The sequence below is a fragment of the Pygocentrus nattereri genome, chromosome 30, assembly GCF_015220715.1.
Source record: "Pygocentrus nattereri isolate fPygNat1 chromosome 30, fPygNat1.pri, whole genome shotgun sequence".
Classification (NCBI taxonomy): Eukaryota; Metazoa; Chordata; class Actinopteri; order Characiformes; family Serrasalmidae; genus Pygocentrus; species Pygocentrus nattereri.
In genome coordinates, this window is record NC_051240.1 from 13673472 (window position 1) to 13700719 (window position 27248).

The 27248-nt window shown below is 43.9% G+C and overlaps 1 protein-coding gene across 4 annotated transcripts in view; it reads left to right on the top strand.

Moving 5' to 3' along the window:
• nbeal1 (neurobeachin-like 1) overlaps positions 1 to 27248 on the top strand; it is a 93918-nt gene that overhangs the window by 21978 nt on the left and 44692 nt on the right. For 2 of the 4 annotated variants that reach the window (XM_037536372.1, XM_037536373.1), the window contains exons 3-16: positions 1006 to 1097; positions 5701 to 5862; positions 7733 to 7814; positions 8210 to 8337; positions 10067 to 10149; positions 11515 to 11600; positions 13247 to 13589; positions 15515 to 15621; positions 17448 to 17531; positions 22778 to 22861; positions 24159 to 24257; positions 24653 to 25227; positions 26536 to 26668; positions 26883 to 27002. In XM_037536372.1, the coding sequence (XP_037392269.1) occupies positions 1006 to 1097; positions 5701 to 5862; positions 7733 to 7814; positions 8210 to 8337; positions 10067 to 10149; positions 11515 to 11600; positions 13247 to 13589; positions 15515 to 15621; positions 17448 to 17531; positions 22778 to 22861; positions 24159 to 24257; positions 24653 to 25227; positions 26536 to 26668; positions 26883 to 27002 (2178 nt within the window). The remainder of the gene's footprint in view (positions 1 to 1005; positions 1098 to 5700; positions 5863 to 7732; positions 7815 to 8209; positions 8338 to 10066; positions 10150 to 11514; positions 11601 to 13246; positions 13590 to 15514; positions 15622 to 17447; positions 17532 to 22777; positions 22862 to 24158; positions 24258 to 24652; positions 25228 to 26535; positions 26669 to 26882; positions 27003 to 27248) is intronic. The other 2 variants (XM_037536374.1, XM_037536375.1) reach the window with 1 other exon arrangement.

The following is a 27248-nucleotide window of genomic DNA, read 5'->3' on the forward strand; positions in this document are numbered from 1 at the left end:
TGCAACTAGTGGGGTCCTGAAATACCTCATTTTATCCTTCCAATTGAGTTCTTTCCATAGCTCCCACCCCCCGTGACATCTGGAACATGCATCATCCTCCAATACTGTATTCATTTCCAATTCAAATGTCCTTTGAAATGCAAAGTATCAGACATTAGTTTTTATAGATGTGAGATTATTATTTTTTTGTTGCTTGGTGTTCAGACAAATATTGGTTTATTGTCTTTTAATAATATCCCAGTTTGTGTTTTTGTAAATTAATGAATCACTGGCTGCTTTATGAGCTTCACCTGCCTTGTAGGTCCACTATACAGGTGTACAGCTACAGACTGAAGCCCGTCTGTCACGCACAATCGTCCGCTCCGTGCTCGGCCCACACACGTGTTTTACTGTTGTGAGGGTTTGACCAGCTGTGCATTGGCAAAAATCCCATCGAACCTGATGGAACTGCAGCCCACTCTGCAGTATATTCTAGAAGCAGATGTTCACACAGTGGTGTAAATAGGTTCTTACAGGATTAAAGATGTCACACCACGTTCACACGACACAGCCTGTTTAAAATGTTAACGTTATGAATAATCGATATATCGTGGAGGGTCTGTTGAATAGGAGGGAGATGAGTAGAGGTCAGTAGGCTGTGTGGAGTTGATTGAAGCGATGCTTGCTGTTATGAAATTTGATATTTCTGTGCGTTTACAATAGCGTCTATGTCTCTATTCAGTGCGGGCCCCCCACCCCCCCACCCCCCAAAAGTAGTCGTGCCACTGCATGCACACTTTCCAGGATACGTGACATTTTTGGTTTATTGAGTCTTTATTTAATTAAACTCTGTCTGCATCTTTAAATATATAATTTTACTGCTATTCCTGTGTAAATGAGCTGTTGGTGGCAAAATTAAAAAAATGAATAAATAAAATAATAGATTTTCATTTCTCTCTCTCTCTCTCTCTCTCTCTCTCTCTCTCTCTCTCTCTCTCTCTCTCTCTCTCTCTCTCTCTCTCTCAGAGGGATCCTGATTATCTGAGGCTGTGGTTGGAGATCTTTATCGGCTCATATGATCGATGCCTGGATGTGGATTTTGAGAAACCGCCAAGCAGGTACAGCTGCACTGTTTAGAGCTCTGAGCTCTTTCTTCGTTCTCTCTGCAGGACTGAATGCTCCTTGTAGGTTTAGTAATATTTTGATATCATATTATTTTTGATACCGTTGTGTACGGAATAATTTGCACACTGAATGTCCCTCTCTGAAGGCGACACACTCACTGTGTGCAGCGGTTCCCTCCTGTGTGTCTTGGTTATTCTGTATTTGTTGTCTGTTTATTATCTTTGTAGTTACTGTGTATTTATACTGTCTCTTGTCCCTCCAGCCGTTTGTGCCGATCTTTGAGCTGCTCTGTTTGATTTAGCGTTAGTTCCGATTTGGGGCGCTGATTTTTGGGTCTCGACTGCCCCCAGTACTACGAATAGCCAGTCAGCTCTGCTTGACGTGTAGCTGAGAATTTGGGGTTGGGTGTTTCTCCCTGATCTGTGTCCCCTGCCCAGTTTGTGCATCCACCATGTTGGAGAGGTCAAGGTCTGTTTGTGATCAAACTCACTGGTATTGAGAGACGAAGAGTCTCAGGATTAAATCGGCCACAGCTTCCTTACTACTCAACTCATTTTCACCAAATCTGTTCTGTTTTAATCCTCAGATCAATCTAGACTGGACGGATCTGCTCTCAGTAGCTTTCATATCTTTAGTAACTGATCGTGATAATTAGCCGTCCAGACCAGCAGGAAGGTTTTCAGTCCGATCCTGACATTAAAACCGAGTTTAGCGTCACACACCAGCAAATCCATCAGTGAGTGAATCACTTCTAATATTAATACACAGAAAAATAAAATAATCCCCAAAACACAGGGAGAAGGGTGAAGCTACAGTCAGCTTTCTATTCGCCTGCTTCATGTTCCAGTTTTCCTGATCCACCTTAAATGGTGCAGCGGTCACTTTTTGGTGCCCAGTTTGACTAAAACTGCTGTCTTTCTAAAATGAAACATAGCAAATACCTGAATAATGATATCTAATCCCCGTTTGTTTCAGATTTCAGAGTTTTATTTGTCACATACACAGTCATAACATTCTGACCACCTCCTTGTTTCTACGCTCACTGTCCACTTTATCAGCTCCACTTACTGTATAGCTGCACTCTGTAGTTCTACAGTTACAGACTGTAGTCCATCTGTTTCTCTGATACTCTGTTACCCTGTTCTTCAGTGGTCAGGACCTCCATGGATCCTCACAGAGCAGGTACTATTTGGGTGGTGGGTCATTCTCAGTACTGCAGTAACACTGACGTGGTGGTGGTGTGTTAGTGTGTGTTGTGCTGGTCTGAGTGGATCAGACACAGCAGTGCTGCTGGAGTTTTTAAACACCTCAGTGTCACTGCTGTACTGCGAACAGTCCACCAACCAAAAATATGCAGCTTGCAGCGTCCTGTGGGCAGCGTCCTGTGTCCACTGATGAAGGACTAGAGGATGACCAACACAAACTGTGCAGCAGCAGATGAGCTGTCGTCTCTGACTTTACATCTACAAGGTGGACCGACATGGTAGGAGTGTCTAATAGAGTGGACAGTGAGTGGACACAGTGTTTAAAACTCCAGCAGCACTGCTGTGTCTGATCCACTCAGACCAGCACAACACACACCAACACACCACCACGTCAGTGTGGACTATAGTCTGTAACTGTAGAACTACAGAGTGCAGCTATACAGTAAGTGGAGCTGATAAAGTGGACAGTGAGTGTAGAAACGAGGAGGTGGTCAGAACGTTACGCCTGATCAGTGTACGTGGTACAACTAGCAGTGAAGCGCTTGGATAACTGCCGCTCACATGAAGCAATAAGGTAATAAGAAACAGTTAAACAGAAGAGCCACGTTATAGAACAAATAAAACAAACTATCCGTCTATGAAATACACACGATAAGCACAATGAAGGTATGTGCAGTGGAGTTAAGTGCCAAATGTGCCAAGTGAAGGAGCAACATAATGCTGTCCATGTGTACATTATAGTGTGGGTGTGTGTGGGTGTGTGTGGGTGTGTAACTGTAACTGTAACTGCACTTTCCCTGCAGCAAGAAACCTGAATCACACACTCTGCCTTCCCTCTATGGATGTTACTGTGTGTGTGTGTGTGTGTGTGTGTGTGTGTGTGTGTGTGTGTGTGTGTCTGTGTGTGTGTATTTACTTTTCATAGGAAGAGAATCATAGTTTGCAGCTTAAAGGGGAATTGCACCGTTTTTCAGAATTGATCAACGCTCAACATTTGAGAAACATCTTTTGGAGTGACGCTGATGTCTTTGTAGTGCTAATAGAGACCAAGGATGCTGATATCTACAACACAGATATGGCTGTTTATTTACTATCCAAACCACCAGTGGACCTTATTTCAAACAGTGTTCCCGCTGTATAAACGGTGCTCTTGACAAATATCGGCTCCCAAAACAGGCTGTAAAAACATTTTTATTGATTATCCTTTTGATCTTTTGTTCAAAATATTGTACGCTGATTGAAAAGAAACCTAAATCTGCAGTTAACTGCTCTGAGTCTCCTGTAACGCTGAGTGAGACTGAAGACCGCATGGCAAAGATCTGAGACTCCTCCATACAGAGCCTCTCCAGAACCTTCAGATTCAGAGCTCCACGCTGGACACTCCTCTTCAGCTCATCCACAGGTTTTCTAAGGGGTGTTGGTCAGGGGGCCTTAGTTATTTGGTCAGTGGACTATATTTGAGTTGAATTTTGAGGCAGGCTTTGAATCACTGTCCTGCTGGAAAGTCCAAACCATGGCCCAGCTCGGAGTTTCTGGCTGAGGCGGTCAGGTTTTGGTTTTATTTAGTTGATGGAGTTTGAGACCGTATATCTGAAAAACAGCCCCACAGGGTCACAGATCCACCACCGTACTTCACAGTGGAGATGAGGGGCTTTTCTGCATGGCTGTCTGTCTCCATGCCAAACCCACCTCTATTGTTTGTTGTCAAAGACCTGGTCTCACCTGACCATCAAATGCTGTCCCTCTGAAAGGTTCAGTGAAGTCTGGCAGAGACTGTAGGTGCTTCGTTGGTCCAGACACCTCACTCTGATTACAGCATAAGTTTGTGAAATTGGGGGAAATAATTTAACTTCACTGTCTCATTTTGTTGAACACTGCTTGTGAAACGCTGTGTGATGCTGATTCAGCTGCATCAATGTGAAACGCTAGAATTGATTAGAATCAGATCAAGGGCATCAAACTCAGCCACTAAAGGACTGTGTTAAAAAGTCCAGCTGTATTTATTTCATATTTATTTAACATTTTGGCATATTTTAAATGAACAGGGCCACTGTTTATTAAAACTGTGCCAAAACTAGTAAAAATATTTAAAAACAATTCCAAATAAAAATGATTTGCTGTCTGTATTTTTTCTATAAACTGCTTATTTTCTTGAGCTGGACACCAGACATCTTTTCTTTCTGTGAATCTGGTGACCCACAGTTTGTGGTTGGGGGGTCAGAAAGCACTCTTGTTGCACTGCATGCTGGGGACAGAGAGACCGACACAGAGACAGACAGACAGACAGACAGACAGACAGACAGACAGACAGACAGACAGACAGACAGACAGACAGAGAGGGAGAGAAGAACTTTAATAGATAAACACACACTTTACATAGAGAGAGAAAACAGAGAGAGAGAGAGAGAGAGAGAGAGGGAGAGAGGAAGGAAAAGAGAATCAGAGGAAAACTGGAATCATGGGGCGACAGGGGGAGAGGAATAAGGAGGAAAGGACCCGGAGCTTTTCCCTGGCAGATCTCTTTGTTTCTCCAGCTGCTGTCATGTGACCAGAGCTCAGTCTGTCAGATTATATTACATAACACACTGCACGAGGAGAGAGAGACACACAGAGAGAGAGAGACAGAGAGAGAGAGAATGTGAATGGGCGAGTCGAGGAACCAGAGAGGTAGAGAGAAAGAGAGAGAGAGAGGAGGAGGAGTGTGTGAAGGAGAGAATCAAAGAGTGAGAGAGAATAGAATAAGAAAGATGGAAACGGAAGATGGACAGAATAAGAAGAAGTGTGTATGACACTAACATCATCAGAGAAGGACTGAGGAGAGAGAGAGAGAGAGAGTCAGTAATGAAGGAGAGAGTGTGAGAGATGAATTTCCCACCCCTCCTCCTCTCCAGCTGTGCAGCTCTCACACATTCCTCAGTATATTAAATCCCCCTCTCTCTTGCGCACACACACACACACACACACACACAAACACACACACAGACTGTCTCTCTCTCTCTGTCTCTCTCTCTCCCGGTCTCTCTCTCTCACTGTGGGTTCACTGGTCATTTTGGACAGCAAATAAATCTCTATATGTGTGTCGTGATTTTGGTTCCTCCACTGTAAACAGATCTGTCTTAAAACTTATAAAGTTTCTTTATTATTCACACCAAAACGCTCAATGGCACTGCTTACATTTCAGCCACCGCATTACGCAGAGAAATGCAGATGTGTTGGCTAGAAGAACAGGGTCAGAAGAACTGTCCAACTAAAGTGAGACCACAGATGAGATGAACTGTCAAATGATTTTATCGTTAGTGAGAAGGTGTTTAGCTCATCCTGTGGGTAAATATTCTTTCATGTGGCAGTTTTAAATGTGTGTGTGTGTGTGTGTGTGTGTGTATGTGCGTAGGTCGGAGGAGGTTCCACCTGTCCTCTCGCTGCTTCCGGATAACATCCTGCAGGTTTTGCGGGTGCAGCTGCTGCAGTGTGTGCAGAAGGCCTCGGCTGGGCTGGAGCAAGAACAGCAGCATCTCGCTCTGCTGCTGCTCAAATTCCTGATCATCATCTGCAGGTAGGAGCTCACACAGCGCAGCGGGAAAACCTCACCCTGCTGCCGGCAGGCCAGCACTCTTTATAGCTGCTCTGAGTGGACCAGACGCAGCAGTGCTGCTGGAGATTTTAAACACGGTGTCCACTCACTGTCCACTCTATTAGACACTTGTCGGTCCACCTTGTAGATGTAAAGTCAGAGACGACAGATCATCTGCTGCTGCACAGTTTGTGGATATTTAGACATTTTCTTTGGTGGGCTATTCTCAGTCCAGCAGTGACACTCCAGCAGCACTGCTGTGTCTGATCCACTCAGACCAGCACAGCACACACCAACACACCACCACCACATCAGTGTTACTGCAGTGCTGAGAATGACCCACCATGTATTTCTTAATATACTCTTTATATCTCTATAGCGGTCAGTAAATCAAAAGCTCAGACAATAAAAAGACACACAGCATCTGTGGAGCCACAGGACAGTAAGAACCCCATCCAGCCTTTTCATTCAGCCTGAATGAAATGATTGGATGCTGAAAGGTAGCGAGGTTCGCAAGATTGGCAGAGAAGGTTACACAAGTACCCACAAAAGCTTGCACAGCTAAAGAAAGAAAAGAGAGATGCAGTACAAAGACTTCAAACATAAAGACTGGATAAAGCGAGAGGGCAAACTGGACTGAACATCAGTGTGGCTTTCTGAAGCTGGTCAGTCCTGAGGGAGTTGAAAGGCCTGGAAAGCGATGCAGGGCGTACTGCTTTTCTGTTGGACGGGTAATTATCTGGTCAGGCCGTGTGTGTTTGTGGGCTTTGGGTGCGTGGCTTTGGAAGGAGAGCTGAAAGTAGGGGGTGGGACTTTTTGAAAGACTGGCTCATACTTCCTGGTCTCTAGAGAATCACCTGCTCCAGCCTTAAACATAACAGAGTTGTTCACCTGTAATTTTGTTCTGTTCCTGGGTTGAAACACAGTGATTTGCATATATGAATACTGGACCTGGATCCGTTACAGAGTACTGGAGAACCTGTGGTCGTCTCTGACCGCTATCACTCCAGACTCATTTACCTGTAAGCTAGTTTGTTCTTTATATCATCCGTTAATGAGTCCAGATGGTCCGCTGTGGCTGAGAGGCACTGGGCAGGGTGATTTCCCAGCAGGCTATGGTGCAGAGCAGCTGTATGTGTATGGCTGTATGGCTGTGATGTGGGTGCACGGGGTTAAGTGGAGATCAGGTGAAGGCTTTCACAGGTGATGTGAAGCGAGTTCCTCTTCCTCTGTTTTTAATGTTTAATGCTGCTGGAGTCACAGGTGCTTTCCACCCCAGACACCTGCTGCCCCAATCATATGCTCTAATAGACACAGACAGACAGACACACACACACACACACACACACACACACACACACACACACACACACACACACACACACACACACAGATAATTTATTATTAAGGATCTTAGAAATTGTATAATTTAACATCAGTTCTCTAGTGGAGAGAATATTTCCAGTGCCACACAAACGTATGTACACACACACACACACACACACACACACACACACACACACACACACACACACACACACACTACTCTCCAGACACTCTAACGTTCTGCTCCTGACCCGGTCCAGCTGCATCCCTGTGTGTGTGTGTGTGTGTGTGTGTGTGTGTGTGTGTGTGTGGGGAAATGTGTTCATGGCAGGAAAAAGCCACTGACTGCGAAACTAATGACCTCTCATTCTACAGCTGTGTAGCGATCACTCACTCACTCACTCACTCACTCACTCACTCACTCACTCACTCACTCACTCACTCACTCACTCACTCACTCACTCACTCACTCACTCACTCGCAGGCGCGCGAACGCACACTGACGTGTTTGTGATTTCTCTGACAGGAACCTGTCTAATGTGGAGGAGATAGGCACCTGTTCCTACATCAATCAAATTATCACCATGACAACGCTCTACATCCAGCAGGTTTGCACTTTCCCCCTCTCTCTCTCTCTCTCTCTCTCTCTCTCTCTCTCTCTCTCTCTCTCTCTCTCTGTCTCTGTCTCTGTCTCTGTCTCTCTCTCTCTCTGTCTGTCTCTCTAAATCTGTCTCTGTCTCACACGAGGATTTAATTGCATTTAGCCACAAGAGCGTATTAGTGAGGTCACGTACTGATGTTGGATGATTAGTTCTCCCATTTTCCTTCCCTTCCTTCTTTCCCTTTTTCCTCCCTTCTTCCTTTCCATCTCTAACTCCTCTCCTGTTTATCTGTCGATCTTTGACTTGTGTTCATTATCTTTGCTCTATTTTTGTTTTTGTAAGGATTACGATGCTGTTTCCAGTATCGTCTCTCACTCTGTGTCTCTGCCTCTTCTCTGTAGCTGAAGAGTAAGACCAAAGAAAAGGAGTTGGCTGATCAAACTCAAGCCGAGGAGTTTGTTCGTCATGCTCTGGCCTTCTGTGAGAGTCTTTATGACCCGTATCACAACTGGAGACATCGAATACACAGGTATTTATAAATCCACCCCACGCTGACCAGAAATTGGTTACACTACATATGAGTCACATAAATCTTAACTCTGTTTAATGAAGAAAGCCTCTCTATTGGTTTGTTCCTACTTTTAGCTTAAGTCCAGCCCTCAGGGAGCACCATCAATGCATGTTTTTGCTCTCTCTCAGCTTCAGAACGTGTTTAACAGGTATTCACTGTTCATGGTTTCTTTGGCAAAGTGTGAAGGGTGCCGGGGTCCCCATCCAAACACCGTCATTCCCCATCCCAACACCGTCGTTCCCCATCCAAACACCGTCGTTCCCCATCCAAACACCGTCGTTCCCCATCCAAACACCGTCATTCCCCATCCAAACACCGTCATTCCCCATCCAAACACCATCATTCCCTATCCAAACACCGTCGTTCCCCATCCAAACACCGTCGTTCCCCATGCAAACACCATCCTTCCCTATCCAATCACCATCATTCCCCATCCAAACATAGTTGTTCCCCATCCAAACACCGTCGTTCCCCATCCAAACACCGTCGTAATGAAATCGTTCTTCTTAAACCCCTCGTACACATTTCAGCCTGGCGTTTGTCTTTAGGTAAGAGCAGAGTCTACACACTCGAGCACAAAGGTGCAAACGTCTTAAATTCCGCGGTTTTAGGAAAAGCTCAGGAAGTTACTGGAGCATGAGGCGTGATGTGTCCATGTGCTCTGGGCTTCACTTGCTGTTGAGAATGACTCTCCTCTTCATTCAGGATTCATTAAAAGTACAGCGCTGCATGTTGTTCCGTGTCCTCGTTCCGAGTGTGTGTTCAGCTAAAGAGCCAACAAGGAGCACAGCAGTATCAGGTCTTCGCTGATCCCGCTGCACAAACTCTGACGCCGAGAGCGCTTTGACCCCTGCTTTGTTGCCATACTTATGCTCTTGTCCTGTGCTAAGAGCCACAGTTTTGGTATATTTTGGAAGTATATATTTTTCCAGTATTTACATACACTAGAAAAGAGATGGTTTTCAAAGGTTCTTTGAGTCTCAGGGGTTAAACCTGTGTGACATGCTGTATTTAAATTTCCACCTGGTTTCAATAACTGTAATATTTACCTGAGAGTCAATTTCCTGAAGAGAAATTACCTCTGTATAGCACAGCGGTCACTGCATCTGGACCAGTGTGACATCATCAGTTATAAACGCTGGCAGCACAGCAAACCTCGAGAGTAGCAGCGCCTGGACTTGCGTCGTTTTCAGTAAGGGCTGGAAATATGTGGAGTATAGATCTGCAGCAGGCTGGAAATAACAGCAAATACCAGCAAAATAATAGTGCCCATAGAAAACCGTGGAAAAACTAAGGATTGTTTTTGTTTTGAGTGGAACAGTGTTATAATTATTCATATTTATATAGTTATATGGAGTGTTTTACTCAGAATCTTGTGCAGGAGTTATGAGTTATTTTTATTTCAAGTTCAGATTTCCTGGTTTTTTAATTTTCTAAATGAAAAATCCTCGGCAGGGAACAAGCCTGGATTCTGCATGTTTTAGTGCTGTTTCTGCTCGTTTGCTATATTTAACCCAGTGGGAAAGAAAAAATATGAGGCACATTTAATGTTTATTATTTTTAATGATTTTAAATTCAGCAGATAAACAGTATTTCTGCATCATTTGTGCAGGGCAAATGTCCCAAACTTGCATACGACCATATAGGTTGACTGTGTGTGTGTGTGTGTGTGTGTGTGTGTGTGTAGGCAGCAGTTAGGCACCGTGGAGAAAAGCAGACAGAAGTTTAAAGCGGCTCCCCTCACCGTGGAATTCGTCCCATTTTTCTACCGTGAGTATCTGTCTCTCTGTCTCTCTGTCTGTCTGTCTGTCTGTCTGTCTGTCTGTTTGTCTGTCTGTCTGTCTGTCTGTCTCTGTCTCTCTGTCTGTCTGTCTCTCTGTCTGTCTGTCTGTCTCTCTCTCTTTCTGTCTCTCCTTCTGTCTCTCTGTCTGTCTGTCTGTCTCTCTGTCTGTCTGTCTCTCTCTCTCTCTTTCTGTCTCTCTCTCTGTCTCTCTGTCTCTCTCTCTGTCTGTCTGTTTCTCTCTCTCTCTGTCTCTCTCTCTGTCCATCTTGACATTGTAACGTTGTAGTTTTGTGTTGTGGACACGTCTGAAGTCCATGATCACTCTTCCACGGAAAAAAGGCTGATAGCTTTAGTGAACGCTGGGCTGCGTACAGTCATTCAGACGTTAAGTTTTGCACTGAGCACTTTATGATCTCTGTGTAAATCACAGATAATTACACTGTTTTAGTAAATCTGTCAAAATATTGATGTTGTAGTTTAAAATGGGGACACACTTCTTTGAAATATTGGCTTAACGTTTTTAACATAATGACTCATTTTCTTGAAATATCGTCTGTTTCACACGAGTTTTAAATTCACAGTGATGGTCTTTCCCTGAATTCCATGGTATGTGATTGTTACTGCTGAACTGGACCGGATCTGTTTGTCAGTGTATTCAGTGACTTACTTTCTCAAAAAACCTACTTCAAAATAATGACTTACTATTTCATAACAGTACTAACCCAAAAAAGTCTGTATTTAAAAAAAAAGTCATTATTTCAAGATATGAGGGGAAAAATGATTTTGAGATACTAAGTCAGTATTTTGAGAAAATAAGTTGGTATTTTGAGATAAAAAGTCCATGATGCCAGAAACGGAGAGAGAGAGGAATGTCTTATCGGGTGGGTTTGGACACATCAGTCTGTGCTTTATAAAATAATGCGTTGGCCTGTTTACTTCCTGTTTACTTTGTTGGATCAGACACATCGATCGTCCACTTGTCTGACACAAGCTGTCGTTTGTCCTGGAGAAGCATTGTTAAACTTTGTGTCTATCTGACTGCCTGTCTGTCTGTCTGTCTCTCTGTCGCTCTGCCTGTTGGTCTCTCTGAATTTGCCCTTTGTGTGTTGCTCTGATCGGCTGACAGTGCTTCTGTTTCTACACCAGCCACGTCCCACGACAGTGTGTATGAGAGAGACATTGTTGTGCCAGAACTTTGCCTGTGTGTGTGTGTGTGTGTGTGGACAAAGGAGCCATTGAATGAAGAAGTGCAGCTCTAGAGGGAAAAACACACTGAAGTTTCTTTGCATAGATAAGAAAACGCCATCAGCGGCTGATTACCTCTGTCTGTGTGTGTGTGTGTGGGTTGGCAGAGTGTTTCCAAGAGAGCGAGCACCTGAAGGACAGTCTGAAGTGTTGTCTCCTGCACCTGTTTGGGGCCATAGTTGCTGGAGGCCAGGTGAGGGCGGAGCTACACCACATGTTCAGCCCATATAGCGTCTCTCTGCATCAGAAAGCTCCTCTCACATCCCACATACCCCTGTGTACACAACACCATTCAAAAGCTCGTCACACGTCATCTACACTTTATTTTATTAAACAACTATCTGTTGTTACACATTGTCTATTAAAATGTTATAAATTAGATGGCAAACGTTTTTTTTTAATGTTAATATTACAAGTATTTTTATATTTTCCTTGTTTTGTAATGAGTTATATAAATAATTTACATACATGGTCTACTGTAAATGTGTATTTACAGTGTTGTTCTGCCGTAAGATCTCCCGCAAGATTTGGTCACCATCACTTTTGAAATGCTGGGCATTCTGCATATTAATTGTGATTTTGGTCTGGACAGTTAATTTTATTATGAATGCACCTGTGATGTGATTATAATCATCTGTCGCTCAGTTTATTATTAATTTCTGTTTGAAAGCTTTGAAGCTGAAGAGCTGTTACCTTATTTCAGAAGCATTTTTATACGTAAAACTATAGAATACTTTGCTAGCCCCCTGTAACCCTGTTCAGTGGTCAGGACCCCCACAAGACCACCACAGAGCAGGTGCTATTTGGGTGGTGGATCATTCTCAGCACTATATAGTCTATATAGCACTATATACCGGGTGGGCCATTTATATGGATACACCCAAATAAAATGGGAATGGTTGGTGATATGAACTTCCAGTTTGTGGCACATTGGTTTATGGGAGGGGGGAAACTTTTCAGGATGGGTGGTGACCATGGCAGCCATTTTGAAGTCGGTCATTTTGGATCCAACTTTAGTTTTTTCCAATGGGAAGAGGGTCGTGTGACACGTCAAACTTACTGAGAATTTCACCACCCATCCTGAAAAGTTTTCCCCTCCCATAAACTAATGTGCCACAAACAGGAAGTTAATATCACCAACCATTCCCATTTTATTTGGGTGTTTCCATATAAATGGCCCACCCTGTAGAATAGTCCACCGGCCAAAAATATCCAGCCAACAGCGTCCTGTGGGCAGCGTCCTGTGGGCAGCGTCCTGTGGGCAGCGTCCTGTGGGCAGCATCCTGTGGGCAGCGTCCTGTGACCACTGATGAAGGACTAGAGGATGACCAACACAAACTGTGCAGCAGCAGATGAGCTGTCGTCTCTGACTTTACATCTACAAGGTGGACCGACAAGGTAGGAGTGTCTACTAGAGTGGACAGTGAGTGGACACAGTGTTTAAAAACTCCAGCAGCACTGCTGTGTCTGATCCACTCACACCAGCACAACACACACTAACACACCACCACCATGTCAGTGTTACTGCAGTGCTGAGAATGACCCACCACCCAAACAGTACCTGCTCTGTGAGGGTCCATGGGGGTCCTGACCACTGAAGAAGAGGGTAACAGAGTATCAGAGAAACAGATGGACTACAGTCTGTAACTGTAGAACTACAGAGTGCAGCTATACAGTCAGTGGAGCTGATAAAGTGGACACTGAGCGTAGAAACGAGGAGGTGGGCTTCATGAAGTGGTCGGTCAGTGTGTATGAAACTAATGTTGATGGGTCCACCAAAGTAAGTGCAGTATGTGTTGTAATTGGTGAATAAAGGTTGTTTACTCTCTCTCTCCACAGAGAAACGCTCTGTTGGCGATCTCTCCTGCCACTCTGGAGGTGTTGTTGGCTGTGTTGGGGGACAGTGAGTGTATGGGTGGTGTTGGTGATGGAGAAGATTGGGAGAGTGAGGCTCCGGACCGCAAGGCCCTGCTGACCCTTGCCTGCCTGCGCGAGGTGGTGCACAGCCTGTTAGCCAGCAGCTCTGACCAGCGGCAGGTGGAGATCAGCTCCGTGCTTGAGAGCTATTTCAAACTGCTTAATTCTGACCCTGCTGCCACTGCGCAAGCCAAAGGTCGCCCTGCCCCTCCTCGCTCACGGCACTGGGAGAGCCGCTTTGTAGCCCTGCAGGTGAAGATGCTGGGTGAGTGAAACTGTCATTCATCTGAAGTGGTCATTGTTAAGGTTTTGCTTCTGTAACTCGGTGAATATTACAAAAATCAGTTCAAATCTAACTCTTATTACTGCCTGCCTGGTCTCGACAGTTCGAGGTTTCCTTTCTTTAGTTTTCTGTGATGCTACTGTAGCTAACAAACAAATGGACTCATCATTTAGTCTTGTACACACAGCCTGCCTGCATCATTGCATACTGACCTCAAAGTGCATAAATAGACTTGCTTCAAATACACATGCTATAAATGGTGTATGCATGGTAGAAGCCTTCATTCTGAAGCTTTGTAGCAAAGCTGACTATGCAGGTTTCGAGCATTTGGAGAGTTTGGCCGAGTCCCGTTTCTCCTTTTTACCCCTGCCCCTTGTTTTCGAGTGTTGCCCCTTGTTACTGAGCTACAGGGCAGTGGTTGAGATCTTCCCTCAGAAATGAGACTCTAATAAAAGAACATCACTTCATTAACAGCTACTAGCACCGCTCTGTAGTCGACCCTGCCCATCTGCAGGGACAGCAGAGGAGGGGAAAGGACATTAAACTAATATAAAACAGTGGTCATCGTAATTTTTAATGGAGAAAATTCTCACATTTGTAGGTTTCTCTGGTCACTTGTGCTCCGCTTGGCCGGGTTTTTTTTTTTTTTCTCATATCTCTCTGTTTGGAGGGTCGTCTAGCCCCGACACTTCGCTCTACCCCTCTATCTCAACAAGAACCGAAACCCCCCACACCCAGACTAGAACACCCAAAACGGAGCGGTCGGGCTGAGTGGTAGGGGCGAGGGCTGGGATGGGACTGGGCCTTGGAGACTCTCTGGTGGAGATGTGAAATTGCATGCAAAGTTCAGAACAATGACAAAACGAGTTTAGATGATGAAACTGATGTCTGAGAAAAGTAAGGCTGAGTGACAGAAAGCCGTGGTGTCTTTAGTGTTTGGCTAAACTCGTGAGAGCCTACTTCACAGGCCACATGTGCCACACATCACAGTCCAGGCTTGGGTCCAGCTGACTGATCCTGAAGTGACGCCTGTTTAGAGGATATTTATAAGCTTAAACTGACGAAGTGAATCTGAAATCTTCAATGCCGCTGCACAGCAGACGCACCGCATTGTCTCCCCCTGCATCCAAAAATTCTAAGCAGTCTTTTTGAAGAAGTTGACATTCCACGAGAAGGTCAGCACGGCAAAGTGACCCACTCAGCATTACAGAGGGCCGCAGTAGATCACATGAGGCTTAAAATGTACTCAGGACAAGGATGTCAGTCTTAGATGCTCAGACAAATGATAAAGATCTGTTACCTCAGCTCACGTTACAGCCTGTCTAATTCACCTCGTATCTTTCAGCTCAAGCAGTGAGCAGCTAGTGAGGGAATAACCTGACACCGACGCTGATCAGCGAGGGTGAAAGTTTTATTTCATTCAACTTATTCATATAGGCTATAAATATGAACTCGGACTTGCCGTATATAGCCGCTCTTACTGCACGCGCTCTTCGTCAGCGCTGTGTTACGAGGTGCGTCGGGAGCACGTTGGCCTTTAGTTTTTCCTGGCTGTCATTTTTCTCTCTTTCTATTAACGACCCTTATTGATGAGCTTCTCTAAAATATAAATAGGTTGAATGTGTTTATTTGGCCATTCAGGTGTGGAATAGATCATCATTTTGAACTTCCATGATTGTGCTGATCCCAATTTATTGTTTTCTTCTGTCCATTTGTATCTGTATTGTCCATTAAATCTAGAAGGCCATGGATTATAACATAACACTCAAAGAACAGTTGAAAGCTTCTCTACAGATTATCCTGATGTTATTGATCTACTTGAATAACTATTCTGCCCCCTCATTCTTCTCCTCTTTTCTTTTCTTCTTTCCTTCTCTCTTCTCTGTAATCCATTCTCTTTCTTTCAGAAACCATCCAGGACATGTTCGAGTGCTCAGATCGGCCCGTCCTGCAGGCCATCTTCCTCAACAGCAACTGTTTTGAGCATCTGACGCGTCTGCTGCAGAACAGCAAGGTGAGCTGCTACCAGAACACATTCAGATCCGTGCCAGAGCGCTGCTGATGCTGCTGCTTGGAGAATTTTTGACAGAAGTGTCCAGTTCTGGTCCTGGAGGGTCTTACTTCATCGCAGTCTGGTGATTTCCTTGTTTCAGACTCCTGATTCGGCTCATTAGTTAGACCAGAAACCTCACACAAGCATGCAAGTGCAAACAATAATAATTCTGTCACCTGGAAATGTTTTATGCAGCTTTGCATCCTGATTATTGTAACAAGGGGGCGCTATAGCTGATACACTATATTTCCAGAAATATTGGCTCATCTGGCTTCACACGGATATGAACCTGAGTGACATCCCATTCTTAATCCATAGGGTTTAATATGATGTCGGCCCACCCTTTGCAGCTATAACAGCTTCAGCTCTTCTGGGAAGGCTTTCCACAAGGGTTAGGAGTGTTTATGGGAATTTTTGACCGTTCTTCCAGAAGCACATTTGTGAGGTCAGACACTGATGTTGGACGAGAAGGCCTGGCTCACAGCCTCCACTCTAATTCATCCCAAAGGTATTCTATCGGGTTGAGGTCAGGACTCTGTGCAGGCCAGTCAAGTTCAAGTAAGAACGTCTCCGTCAGATTCATGACGTGTTAAAGTGCAGTTCCACCTCTGTCTCTTGGCTGTGTGTAGATTCTGTTCTTACCGAAGAACAAACCCCAAATAAAAACTCTGATGAATGTCAGAGTTTGAAGAAGAAATATCCTCTTCAGAACGGTTGGTGAACGAGGCCCATAGTTCAGTTCCTTTGGTCTGGATCAAAGCAAAAAGTGATACAGTGCTGCACTTTAAATCTGCTTTGCTTGGAATTCATGCTGCCATATGTAATATCGAACCAGAACGTGCAGCCACAGTCAGACGCACAATAACTGCGATAATGTCCACAGAGCGTTCTGAGTCATGGTGTTCTGTCTTCTGTCTGGGCTCATTGCTTTTATTTGTTTTGTGATATTGGAGGAATAAGCCCTGAGACTTCCTGCGTTATTGCGGTTTTGCAGGACACACAGCAGGGTAAGATCTGTAGCACAGCCTCAAGTGGCGTACTGCTCTTACTAAACTGAGAAACTGCAGCGCCTAAATATATAACATTATTTATGGATGCAGTCAAATGTGTATATATAGTATTTTACAATGAAGTCTAAAATGGTTCAGTCTCATTTTATACCTGAAACTAAGCGTGTACCAAATAAACCAGAGAAGTGATGGTCCGTTCTGGTCCGTTTAGATGTCTTCGGTTTGTGTCGGATTCCATGCTTAAAACAAACCACACGTGAGTTTGTTTTGAAGTGAACCGAGAACGGCCTGCTCACAGAGTTTCTGTCCGTTTATTCAGTGTGTTTGAGAAGGAAAATCACCAAACTGTGCTGGAAATCGACCCACCAGGGCCTAAATTTGGTCCCATTGCTTTACATGCGTTGCCATTCCTGTAATCGCACTTGTAAACAGGTGTGATATGATCTGATCATTTCATTGAAATCAGTGACAGAATGTCTTTGTCTGTGCAAGAGATGTTTATTTGCATATTCTCCTCAGTGTGTCTGTGTCGAGTGTAGAGTGTAGCTGGTGTGTGTGTTATAATCACATTCTCTCTCTATGTGTTCTACACAGAACCTGTTTGTTATCACACGCACTGTCTTAACCCCAGGTTTTCCCACTGAGCGTGCATGTTTACGCCCCTCAGTAGGGTCACTCAAGGCGCTCTGCATCGTAATGTCTGATATTTAACCCTTTGCACTCCTCTCCTCTTGTCTAACTGCGTGTTTTGCTTGCTGTGGTGGACCTCACCTGCAGTTGGTAAATGCTAGGTGCACTTCAGCAGACAAGGAGCAGAAAGATTTAACCAACAGGTTACTGACAGGAGAGAGTGAGACCCAGGTACCGCCCACCTGTCACCTGTCACCGCCCATCTGTCACCTGTCACATGACCGCCGCCCACTGGGCCACTCCAGTACAAGGCCAGAGCCCTTCCTCATCTTGTGAATGCCACAGATAACCAGCCAGGCTCAAAAGCAAACTCTGTTTACCTTACCTGGAGCAGATGGCATGATAGTCAGTGTTAAAGTTTTTCCCTCCTGACCTCAAGTGACAATCAGCTAAGGCGTGTTTGGAGTCTTACTTCTTTATTTTTGTCACAGGGTTGCTAACAAACAGTGGAAGCTCCACCAATTAAGATCATGTGAACTGCATGTTGCTGACACTGTGGCCTGCTGTTATTTAGAAAAGTGGACATAAGTCTTTACAGACCCTGTGTCTGTTTTAGCTGTCTTAAAGGGGAATTCCACCTGCTTCATCACTGATATGTAAACAGTCATTCAGAGATTTTGTGAAATTGTAGAGGCCCATAACAATAACATTGTACTTACTATCCAACGTGACCAGTGAACCTACATGTGTCTTCTGAATTAAATTCAGTGTTGATAATGGTATCAACATGTACCTTTCAGCCATGAACGTCTTTTAGAAATGTATATTTTAGACCAGCAGCATGTCTTAAAACTGTAGTACGACAGTGTCTCAGGCAGCAGGCAGTGTACTTGTAACCATGTGGTGTAAAACTGTCCAGAGAGGGAGCTTTTAGAAGCTTTGCATGTTTTAGACGCCTGGTTCCTATCACCACCACTGTGAGCAGTTCTGGCTCTGTGGAATCCACGTCAGCCCACTCTGAATGACTGTTTACACCTTAATAATTTAATTATACTAAACTGTGTAAAGGTCTGTGGAATTCCCCTTTAACGTCAGGTAATAGAGGTCAGGCCAGCGGTCTGTGCGATGCTGATGTGGAGAACAGACTTCCGTCACTTGTTCGCAGTGCTGGTCTTGCAGCTCCAGTGGAAAACTAAACTAAAGTGATGTTACGGTAGTAGCGACGTCACAGTGAACAAAATCAGGAGAACATATGACGTCTGCCGTGACATGTTTATGGCATGGTTATGTCAGTGTTATGCAGCAGGGTTAAAATATTATCAAGCAGACTTCCGACACCAAATATATCCTGGCTGTTTGTCTGTTAGCTGGTTAGGGGGGAAAAATATGTAAATTAGAATTCCTGCCTCGCTCTTCCTTTAAAGGGCCCATATTATTGCCGTCACATAAACCAGCGTATTTACTTATATCTGCCTATTCAGCCGTTCATTTAAAAACTCCAGCAGCGCTGCTGTGTCTGATCCACTCAGACCAGCACAACACACACTAACACACTAAATGGTACCTGCTCTGTGAGGGACTCCCCTTGGGGGTCCTGACCACTGAAGAACAGGGTAACAGAGTATCAGGGAAACAGATGGACTACAGTCTGTAACTGTAGAACTACAGAGTGCAGCTATACAGTAAGTGGAGCTGATAAAGTGGACAATGAGCGTAGAAACGAGGAGGTGGTCAGAACGCTGTACCTGACTGTATATCAGCCTTAAAGGCACAAAAAACAGCCTCATTCTAAGGGATACAAAGATGGAAATGGTCATGTGTGACTGACCACTACGACTGTTGTTGCTACATAAAAACACACCAATATTATAAGTGGAGCATAAGGGAAAAGCTTAAGCGCAAGAGGAGTGTAGGACATGGGCCCTTTAAAGTGAATTATTCAAAGCCTCCTGCTGTTGCACAAAAAAACAGGTTCCACCTGTCGCCCTTATCAGTGCTTGACATCAGCAAGTAGGAAAATGCAGTCTGTCTCAGAAGTTGCACTTCCATGACCTGGCTGGTCTCTGATGGAGTGGCCTGCTGCCCAGTTATTAATACTGTCAATGATTATTTTGGCTCACCCTGCTTGTTCAGCCTTTTATATTCTTTTTCACCTCTTTTTGTTTTGGCCTGGGATGAAATGGTTTCCTTGCGTCACCCAGAATGGTGCTTGTTGGCTTTGTGTGTATCAGCATCTGAATTTTGTGGAATATTTTTATTTTGTGCATCTTTTTTCAGTCGTTTTCTCTATTTTGGTGTATTTTTGTTTCCATCTTTTTCCAGCCAGTGCTCCACATACTTATGTTCTTTAACAGTCAGCCAGGCCTGCCAGGGGCAAGTCATGTGACCTCTGGTCTGCCATCTAGGGCTGATGAAGATGTATGAGGCATGGCTGGACAGAGATGTGTGTTGGGGGGGTGTATGAGTGGCTGGGATGTGTGTGTGTTCACGTGGGTGTATGTGCTTCTTACGCTGCTCTGTGGGAGTTTAGCCTTTTCACACCTCCGAATCGTCACAGTAGGGAAAACATTACAGCAGTGGCAGTGTTTCTGAATGAGAACATCTGCAAACTTCTCCTTTATAATGTCTCTGATGTAGAAACTCGCTGGATTTTACATCCACAATAAAATATTAATCAAAATCTTTCAACAGAGACGTTGTTTGTTTTGAGAGCAGTTTTCATTGTCAGAGCTTCTCTCTCTCCGGACAGATCTTTACCTTCTTCCAGTGTGGAAGCAGCATGTGTCAGTAGCCTAATTTAAATGCAGCTCTTATCAAGCTTGCTTCACTTTAAAAGTGAAGTGCTCAACCAGAGGAACGGCGTCTTTCATGGGAAAATATATTGATTAATACCTTAACAAGAATGTGAAAATAAGTGAGTCCTCTGCATCCGACACATTATAAAGGAGAGTTTTCTCTCGGTTCATTGATTGGAAGCTGCCACTGCTGTAATGTTTTCCCTACTGTGACGACTTCCACTGCATCTAATACAGAAGTGTAAAAAGGGTCTATAAATAATCCTGCACTGCCCAGTCATTATAAATTCTCACACACTAAATACTACCTCTAAAGTAATGGTTTGGCAAAAAATCTGATTTACACAGTTTTTCCTCTTTACTCCAGTCAGCAGGACAAGTTTGGTCTCTTAAGTTTGCTTTCTTTAGGTTTGGAGCTACAAGGCTAATGTGGCCAATAAGTGACGGAAGCTTATCAGAGGCGAAACAGTTCACAGAATTCGTTCAGCTTGTCAGGATATGTTGTTTTTCTATACAGAAAAATTAACACACTAGGCACGAGCTTGCTAGTCATGATGCAGTGGTACATTAAGATATGCTCCTATATAATTAGACAACACTGGCTACTAGAGCTAAGCCCTCAGTTTGGGCCATAAATGTCAAAACTTTGAGGAAAAAACCCACCTCAACAAGAGCTAAGCTCACGGCAGAGGGCTTGAATGCCTGGAGTTAGCTTGGCACCAGAATGTATCTGCATGTTACATTTACTGCATCTGGCAGACGCTCTTATCCAGAGTGACTTAGAATCTGGTCATTTTACTACTATATACCCACTACACTACACCAACCACTATATACCCACTACACTACACCAACCACTATACACCCACTACACTACACCAACTACTATACACCCACTACACTACACCAACCACTATATACCCACTACACTACACCAACCACTATATACCCACTACACTACACCAACCACTATACACCCACTACACTACACCAACTACTATATACCCACTACACTACACCAACCACTATATACCCACTACACTACACCAACCACTATACACCCACTACACTATACCAACCACTATATACCCACTACACTACACCAACCACTATATACCCACTACACTAACCAACCACTATATACCCACTACACTACACCAACCACTATATACCCACTACACTATACCAACCACTATATACCCACTACACTACACCAACCACTATATACCCGCTACACTATACCAACTACTATATACCCACTACACTATCCAACCACTATATACCCTCTACACTAACCAACCACTATATACCCACTACACTATACCAACCACTATATACCCACTACACTATACCAACTACTATATACCCACTACACTATCCAACCACTATATACCCACTACACTAACCAACCACTATATACCCACTACACTATCCAACCACTATATACCCACTACACTAACCAACCACTATATACCCACTACACTATACCAACCACTGTATACCCACTACACTACACCAACCACTATATACCCACTACACTATACCAACCACTATATATACACTACACTACACCAACCACTATATACCCACTACACTATACCAACCACTATATATACACTACACTACACCAACCACTATATAGCCACTACACTATACCAACCACTATATACTCACTACACTATACCAATTACTATATACCCACTACACTAACCAACCACTATATACCCACTATACTACACCAACCACTATATACCCACTACACTACACCAACCACTATATACCCACTACACTACACCAACCACTATATACCCACTACACTACACCAACCACTATATACCCACTACACTACACCAACCACTGCTCACCACTTATAAGAACAACTGGCTTGGCCGATTTTCCGCTTGCCATTTCAGGAATTGAACCCGTCCAAATCTGAACAGTGAAACAAGAGAAGTACTGTAATGCTTACAGATTGAAAATATAAGCATGATTCTGTTGAATAAAAATTTACAAAAAATATACAGACATGCATTTTTTAGACTCCTAGAAATCATTAAGCCTTCTCTGAAGTCGTAGTAAGCCCTGATAGTTCCCCTATGATATGTGATGATTTGATATGATGTATATACATCCCATCAATTAGCATGACACTCTTTATGTGAAATGGATAGATGCGGTATCAGCTTCAGGATGTTTGCCACTGGTGCTTTAAGCTTTGTTATGGACTTTATTTGTCCATTTATATAGATAACCGTCACACGGCGTCAGGGACCATGTTAGTAAGTCTATTGGAGATGTGAGGAAGTGTCTGCAGTAGCCTCGTAGCTCCAGACCAAAACTGAAGAAGCAAACTTCAGACACAAAACCTGTCTTTGCTGAATGACTGCCTTCGGTATGAAGAGCTAATTGTGTACATTAGATTTTTGGTTCTTGAACTGTTGCTTTAACACAGTCACTAATAATCAGAAATACATGCAACAGCAGATCTGAGCCTTGTTCTGTTCCTGTCTTTACAGTCCTAGAACAGCACTGATACAAATATGATGATGTTTCGTTTCTGCTTATCATCCATAATTTGCATGCCAGAAGAAAACATCTCCAGAAAGGCAGGAATAGAAAGGCTGGCCTGTGAAAGTCTGCAGGCTGCATCAGTTTGTTGATGTGCTCGTCTTTTCCTGTCAGGTGTTTCAGGGGAGGCTGGACTCTCTCGCTGTGGCAACGATCAAGGCCCTTACAACAGTGATGCACAAATCACCAGCCGCCAAGGTCGGTCTCTCTCACAGACGTGCTCTCTACAGACGTTTAACACAGCGCTGACTTCTTATGAACAGAGGAGAACTAAATGTCTGCAGCTGTAGTGTCCAACTAATCTTCATTAATGTTAGAAACCGTTCTTCTTTATGGAAGATGCCCTGAAAGGGCTCATATCATGGATCAATGAAATGGTTTGATATAGTAGTGTCTAAAAACTGTTAAAGCTTCAAAACATACTGTTCACTATCACCATATCACTATATCACCATATCACCATATGACTATATCACTATATCACCATATCACTATATCACTATATGACTATATCACCATATGACTATATCACTATATCAATATATGACTATCGCCATATCACTATATCACTATATGACTATATCACTATATGACTATATCACCATATCACTATATCACTATATGACTATATCACCATATCAATATATGGCTATATCACCATATCACCATATCACTATATCGCCATATCACCGTATCACTATACGACTATATCACCATATCACTATATCACCATATCAGTATATCACCATATCACTATATGACTATATCACCATATCACCATGTGACTATATCACCATATCACCATGTGACTATATCACCATATCACCATATCACCATATCGCCATATCACTATATCACCATATCACCATATCGCCATATCACTATATCACCATATCACCATATGACTATATGACTATATCACCATATCACTATATGACTATATCACTATATCAATATATGACTATCACCATATCATTATATGACTATATGACTGTATCGCCATATCACTATATCACTATATATGACTATATCACCATATCAATATATGACTATATCACCCTATGACTATATCACCATATGACTATATCACTATATCACCATATGACTATATCACTATATCACCATATGACTATATCATCATATCAATATATGACCATATCACTATATGACTATATCACTATATCACCATATGACTATATCACCATATCAATATAAGACCATATCACTATATGACTATATCACTATATCACCATATCACTATATCACCATATGACTATATGACTATCACCATATCACTATATGACCATATCACTATATCACAATATCCATCTGCTGCCAACAGCAGTTTAGCGCCACCTATTCATGCTGGAGTTGAAGGAGTATTTTAGCCTGGACTGCTTTTCAACTGTTAGAACACCCCTGAAATATACATGTTTACATCCAGTACAAATAAAACGTTTTACAATAGCTCTAACCCCCCCCCCCAACCCTGCAGGAGGTGTTTAAAGAGAGGATTGGATACACACACCTGTACGAGGTGCTCGTCTCTCTGGGTCAGCCGTCCAGACACCTTCTGAAGGAGCTCATGAACATGGTGAGAGACTCCCGTCTTTATCTTTCACTCTGGTTGATCCACCACGTTCTGCACGTGTTACGACAGTGAGGCTTCGTAGTGAGAGTGCAGGCACTCGATTGGCTGGGATGCGTACCAGAGCTATTAGACTGATGCAGACTGCCGATGGGTCGTTTTGCCTTGATCTGCAACATTAACCAGCTAGTGCTGGTCAAACCACATGCCTACATGCAACGTTTATATAATCTGAAATAGATTTCCTGACACCATATAATGTACTGCGCTCTGTAAACATGGACAAGTTCGTGTTGCTTCCTACTGTAGCTGAAAACAGTCTGACCAGTCATGCTGACTCCTGTTGTCCGTTCTGCTTTGTGAAATGCCACCCTAATGATTCTCTCTGTCTCCCCCTGCAGGCGGTTGAGGGTGAGCACTCCTCAGTGGGTTTGCTGGGCATTAGTAATGTTGACCCTCTCCTGCTGCTGATCCAGTGGCTGCCGGAGCTGGACTCCTCTGAGCTGCAGATATTCACTGCTGATTGGCTGCGGCGGATCTGCGGCTTGAACCGGTGCACGCGGGCCACCTGCGTAAACGCCCGCATGTCCATGCGTCTGCTGTCCACTCTGGAAAAGCACACGCGGCTCCACCGGGCCTGTGGGGAGAGCCTGGTGGCCCTGCTGGGGTCACTCGGGGGTCAGTCTCTGAGCGGCTCTGAACTTCACCAGCTACTCAGTTTCCTCCGGCAGGATGACCCCAGCAGGCCACATCCGTACGTAGGCCCTGTGCTGCGCTCCCTGCTGGCCATGCTGAGGAAGCACGGCCTGGAGAGCGCCATGCAGTACTTCGACCTGACCCCACCCATGGCCGGCATCGCTGTGCCGAAGGTCTCACGCTGGCCAGGCTTTGCATTCAGCTTCCTCGCCTGGCTGTCATTGGATCAGGATCAGCTGGGACCACCTAGTAAAGGAGAGAAGAGGAAGCAGTTGTACAGGTAGGAGGGATTAAGCGATGAGGCTGATGCTCAGCCTTTTTGACAGGGGCAGGTTATATCAGCAAAGGTAGGAAGCCATATAGGGCCCCGTCAGCCAAAAGCCCAGTGAGAGCACTGTGACCTTGTTTAATGACTGTAGCAGTTATTCTCAGTCGTTTCAGTGCAGCCCCGCCTTCTGGTGATGGTTATAATGTACTATTCCATGTTGTTGCATTATAACACAACACAACCGCAAAATGCAGAACAGGTTCTTTGATGTGATTTTTTTTTTTTTTTTTTTTTTTTGGGTGGACAATCAAATAAGTCATCACAGCAAAAATAAAGCAACAATACGAACAGCTGCTCTACATACTTGCACATGTAACTTTCATTTTTCTTTCAACTTAAAACTACTTTTTTTTTTTTACTTTTTTACTATTGTTTTTGGTGCTGTTCTTATATTTTCTATTTTTTTTCTAATTTCTTCTAAGGTTATATTAATGTTTGGTGAATGGAGGAACAGCAAAGTTAGAATTTCATTGTTCAGTGTAACGAACTGTTTCTGCTGCACACGACCACAAAGCTCTTGAATCTTGAATCAGAGAAATACAGAAATAGGGAGGAAAACAAAAAGTTTGTTAGTATATTACAAAAGCTGGCTATACGTCGTGCTGGCTATACGGTATGCTGGCTATACGTCGTGCTGGCTATACGTCGTGCTGGCTATACGTCGTGCTGGCTATACGTCGTGCTGGCTATACGTCATGCTAGTGTTCAGGTAATTGTTTTAAAAATGTAGTTGGAATTTACTGAATTTACTTACTACTTCCTGAAAAAAGTCATCTCACTGCTCATTGCTAAAGCGTTTCTCTGTACCAAAGCATCTCAGTTTGGTTTCAAGCATTATTTCTGAAAATGATTTACCAGAAAACCAAAGTAGGTTTCATAATGAGCTTTGCTCTCGGTCCTTAGTGTTAAACTGTGCAGTGTTAGTGTCAGTTTAGAGATGGTGCTTCTGGTGTCCCAGAAAAAGCGCACTAGCCTTCAAATGCTTCAGGCTGGTAGCACCATGTTAAGGTGGAGACGAGGCCAGTGTGTGGAACTGAAGAGAAAGCGGAGTGTGTGGCCTTTTTCTGCCCTTGCTCTGAGACATTTGGTCGTGAATTAAAAATTCATTGATTTCAGAATGTGCACTTTCCACAGTGAGTGAGAAATGATGAAAATACAAAGTGCCTTTGTGACTGCTGATATCCGTGACTTCCATGGATCATGGATTAAAATAAGTGTGTGTGTGTGTGTGTGTGTGTGTGTGTGTGTGTGTGTGTGTAGTTTTTTCACCCCAGGAGGAACCGGCTTCGAGGCCTTCATCAGTTCTGCCGGAGCGCTGGTAGTGGCTGTGTGCAGTAAGAAGGAGTACGTCACTGTCATGCTGCCTGACTACTGCTTCTGTGACTCGCTGTGGGTGAGTGACCCCACCAACACCAAACAGTGCTCACTCCCAGCATTCCTGTCAGTGTTCCAAACGACAGAGAGGATTATGGAGGATTGAGTCTTTGTGATCTCAGCGGGATCCTTTAGATCTTGTTTTGGAGTCAGAACGTTTACACATGTGTGCAGATATTGTAGTCCTGCATAATCATCATTTTAGAGACTCGCTCTTTTTTTTATTCCTGCAGCACTTTATTGGTGTTGTCCACGTTCCCGGGAAAAGACCATTTGGGCAGAGTCTGGTCTACATCTATGTTGACGGCCAGCAGAAGCTTTCAGCACCTCTGAAATACCCGACCATGACTGAGGTAAGAGTGAGAGAGGCTGTCGTTTTACACCTGGTTGTGGATGATCTGTGAAGCTCAGTTCTTGCTGGCCATGCATGATGTTTGTCACAGTGACAGCGACCCTGCTGTTTCTGATGCGCTTGTACTGTAACTTGGTTTAATCTCATCGTGTTGGTGAGATTCGTTTAAACCATTTACTGGTTTAACCATCAGCTTTTCCTCAGCAGCACACTGTGATAATGTTTCATATGATGTCAAATAACATCA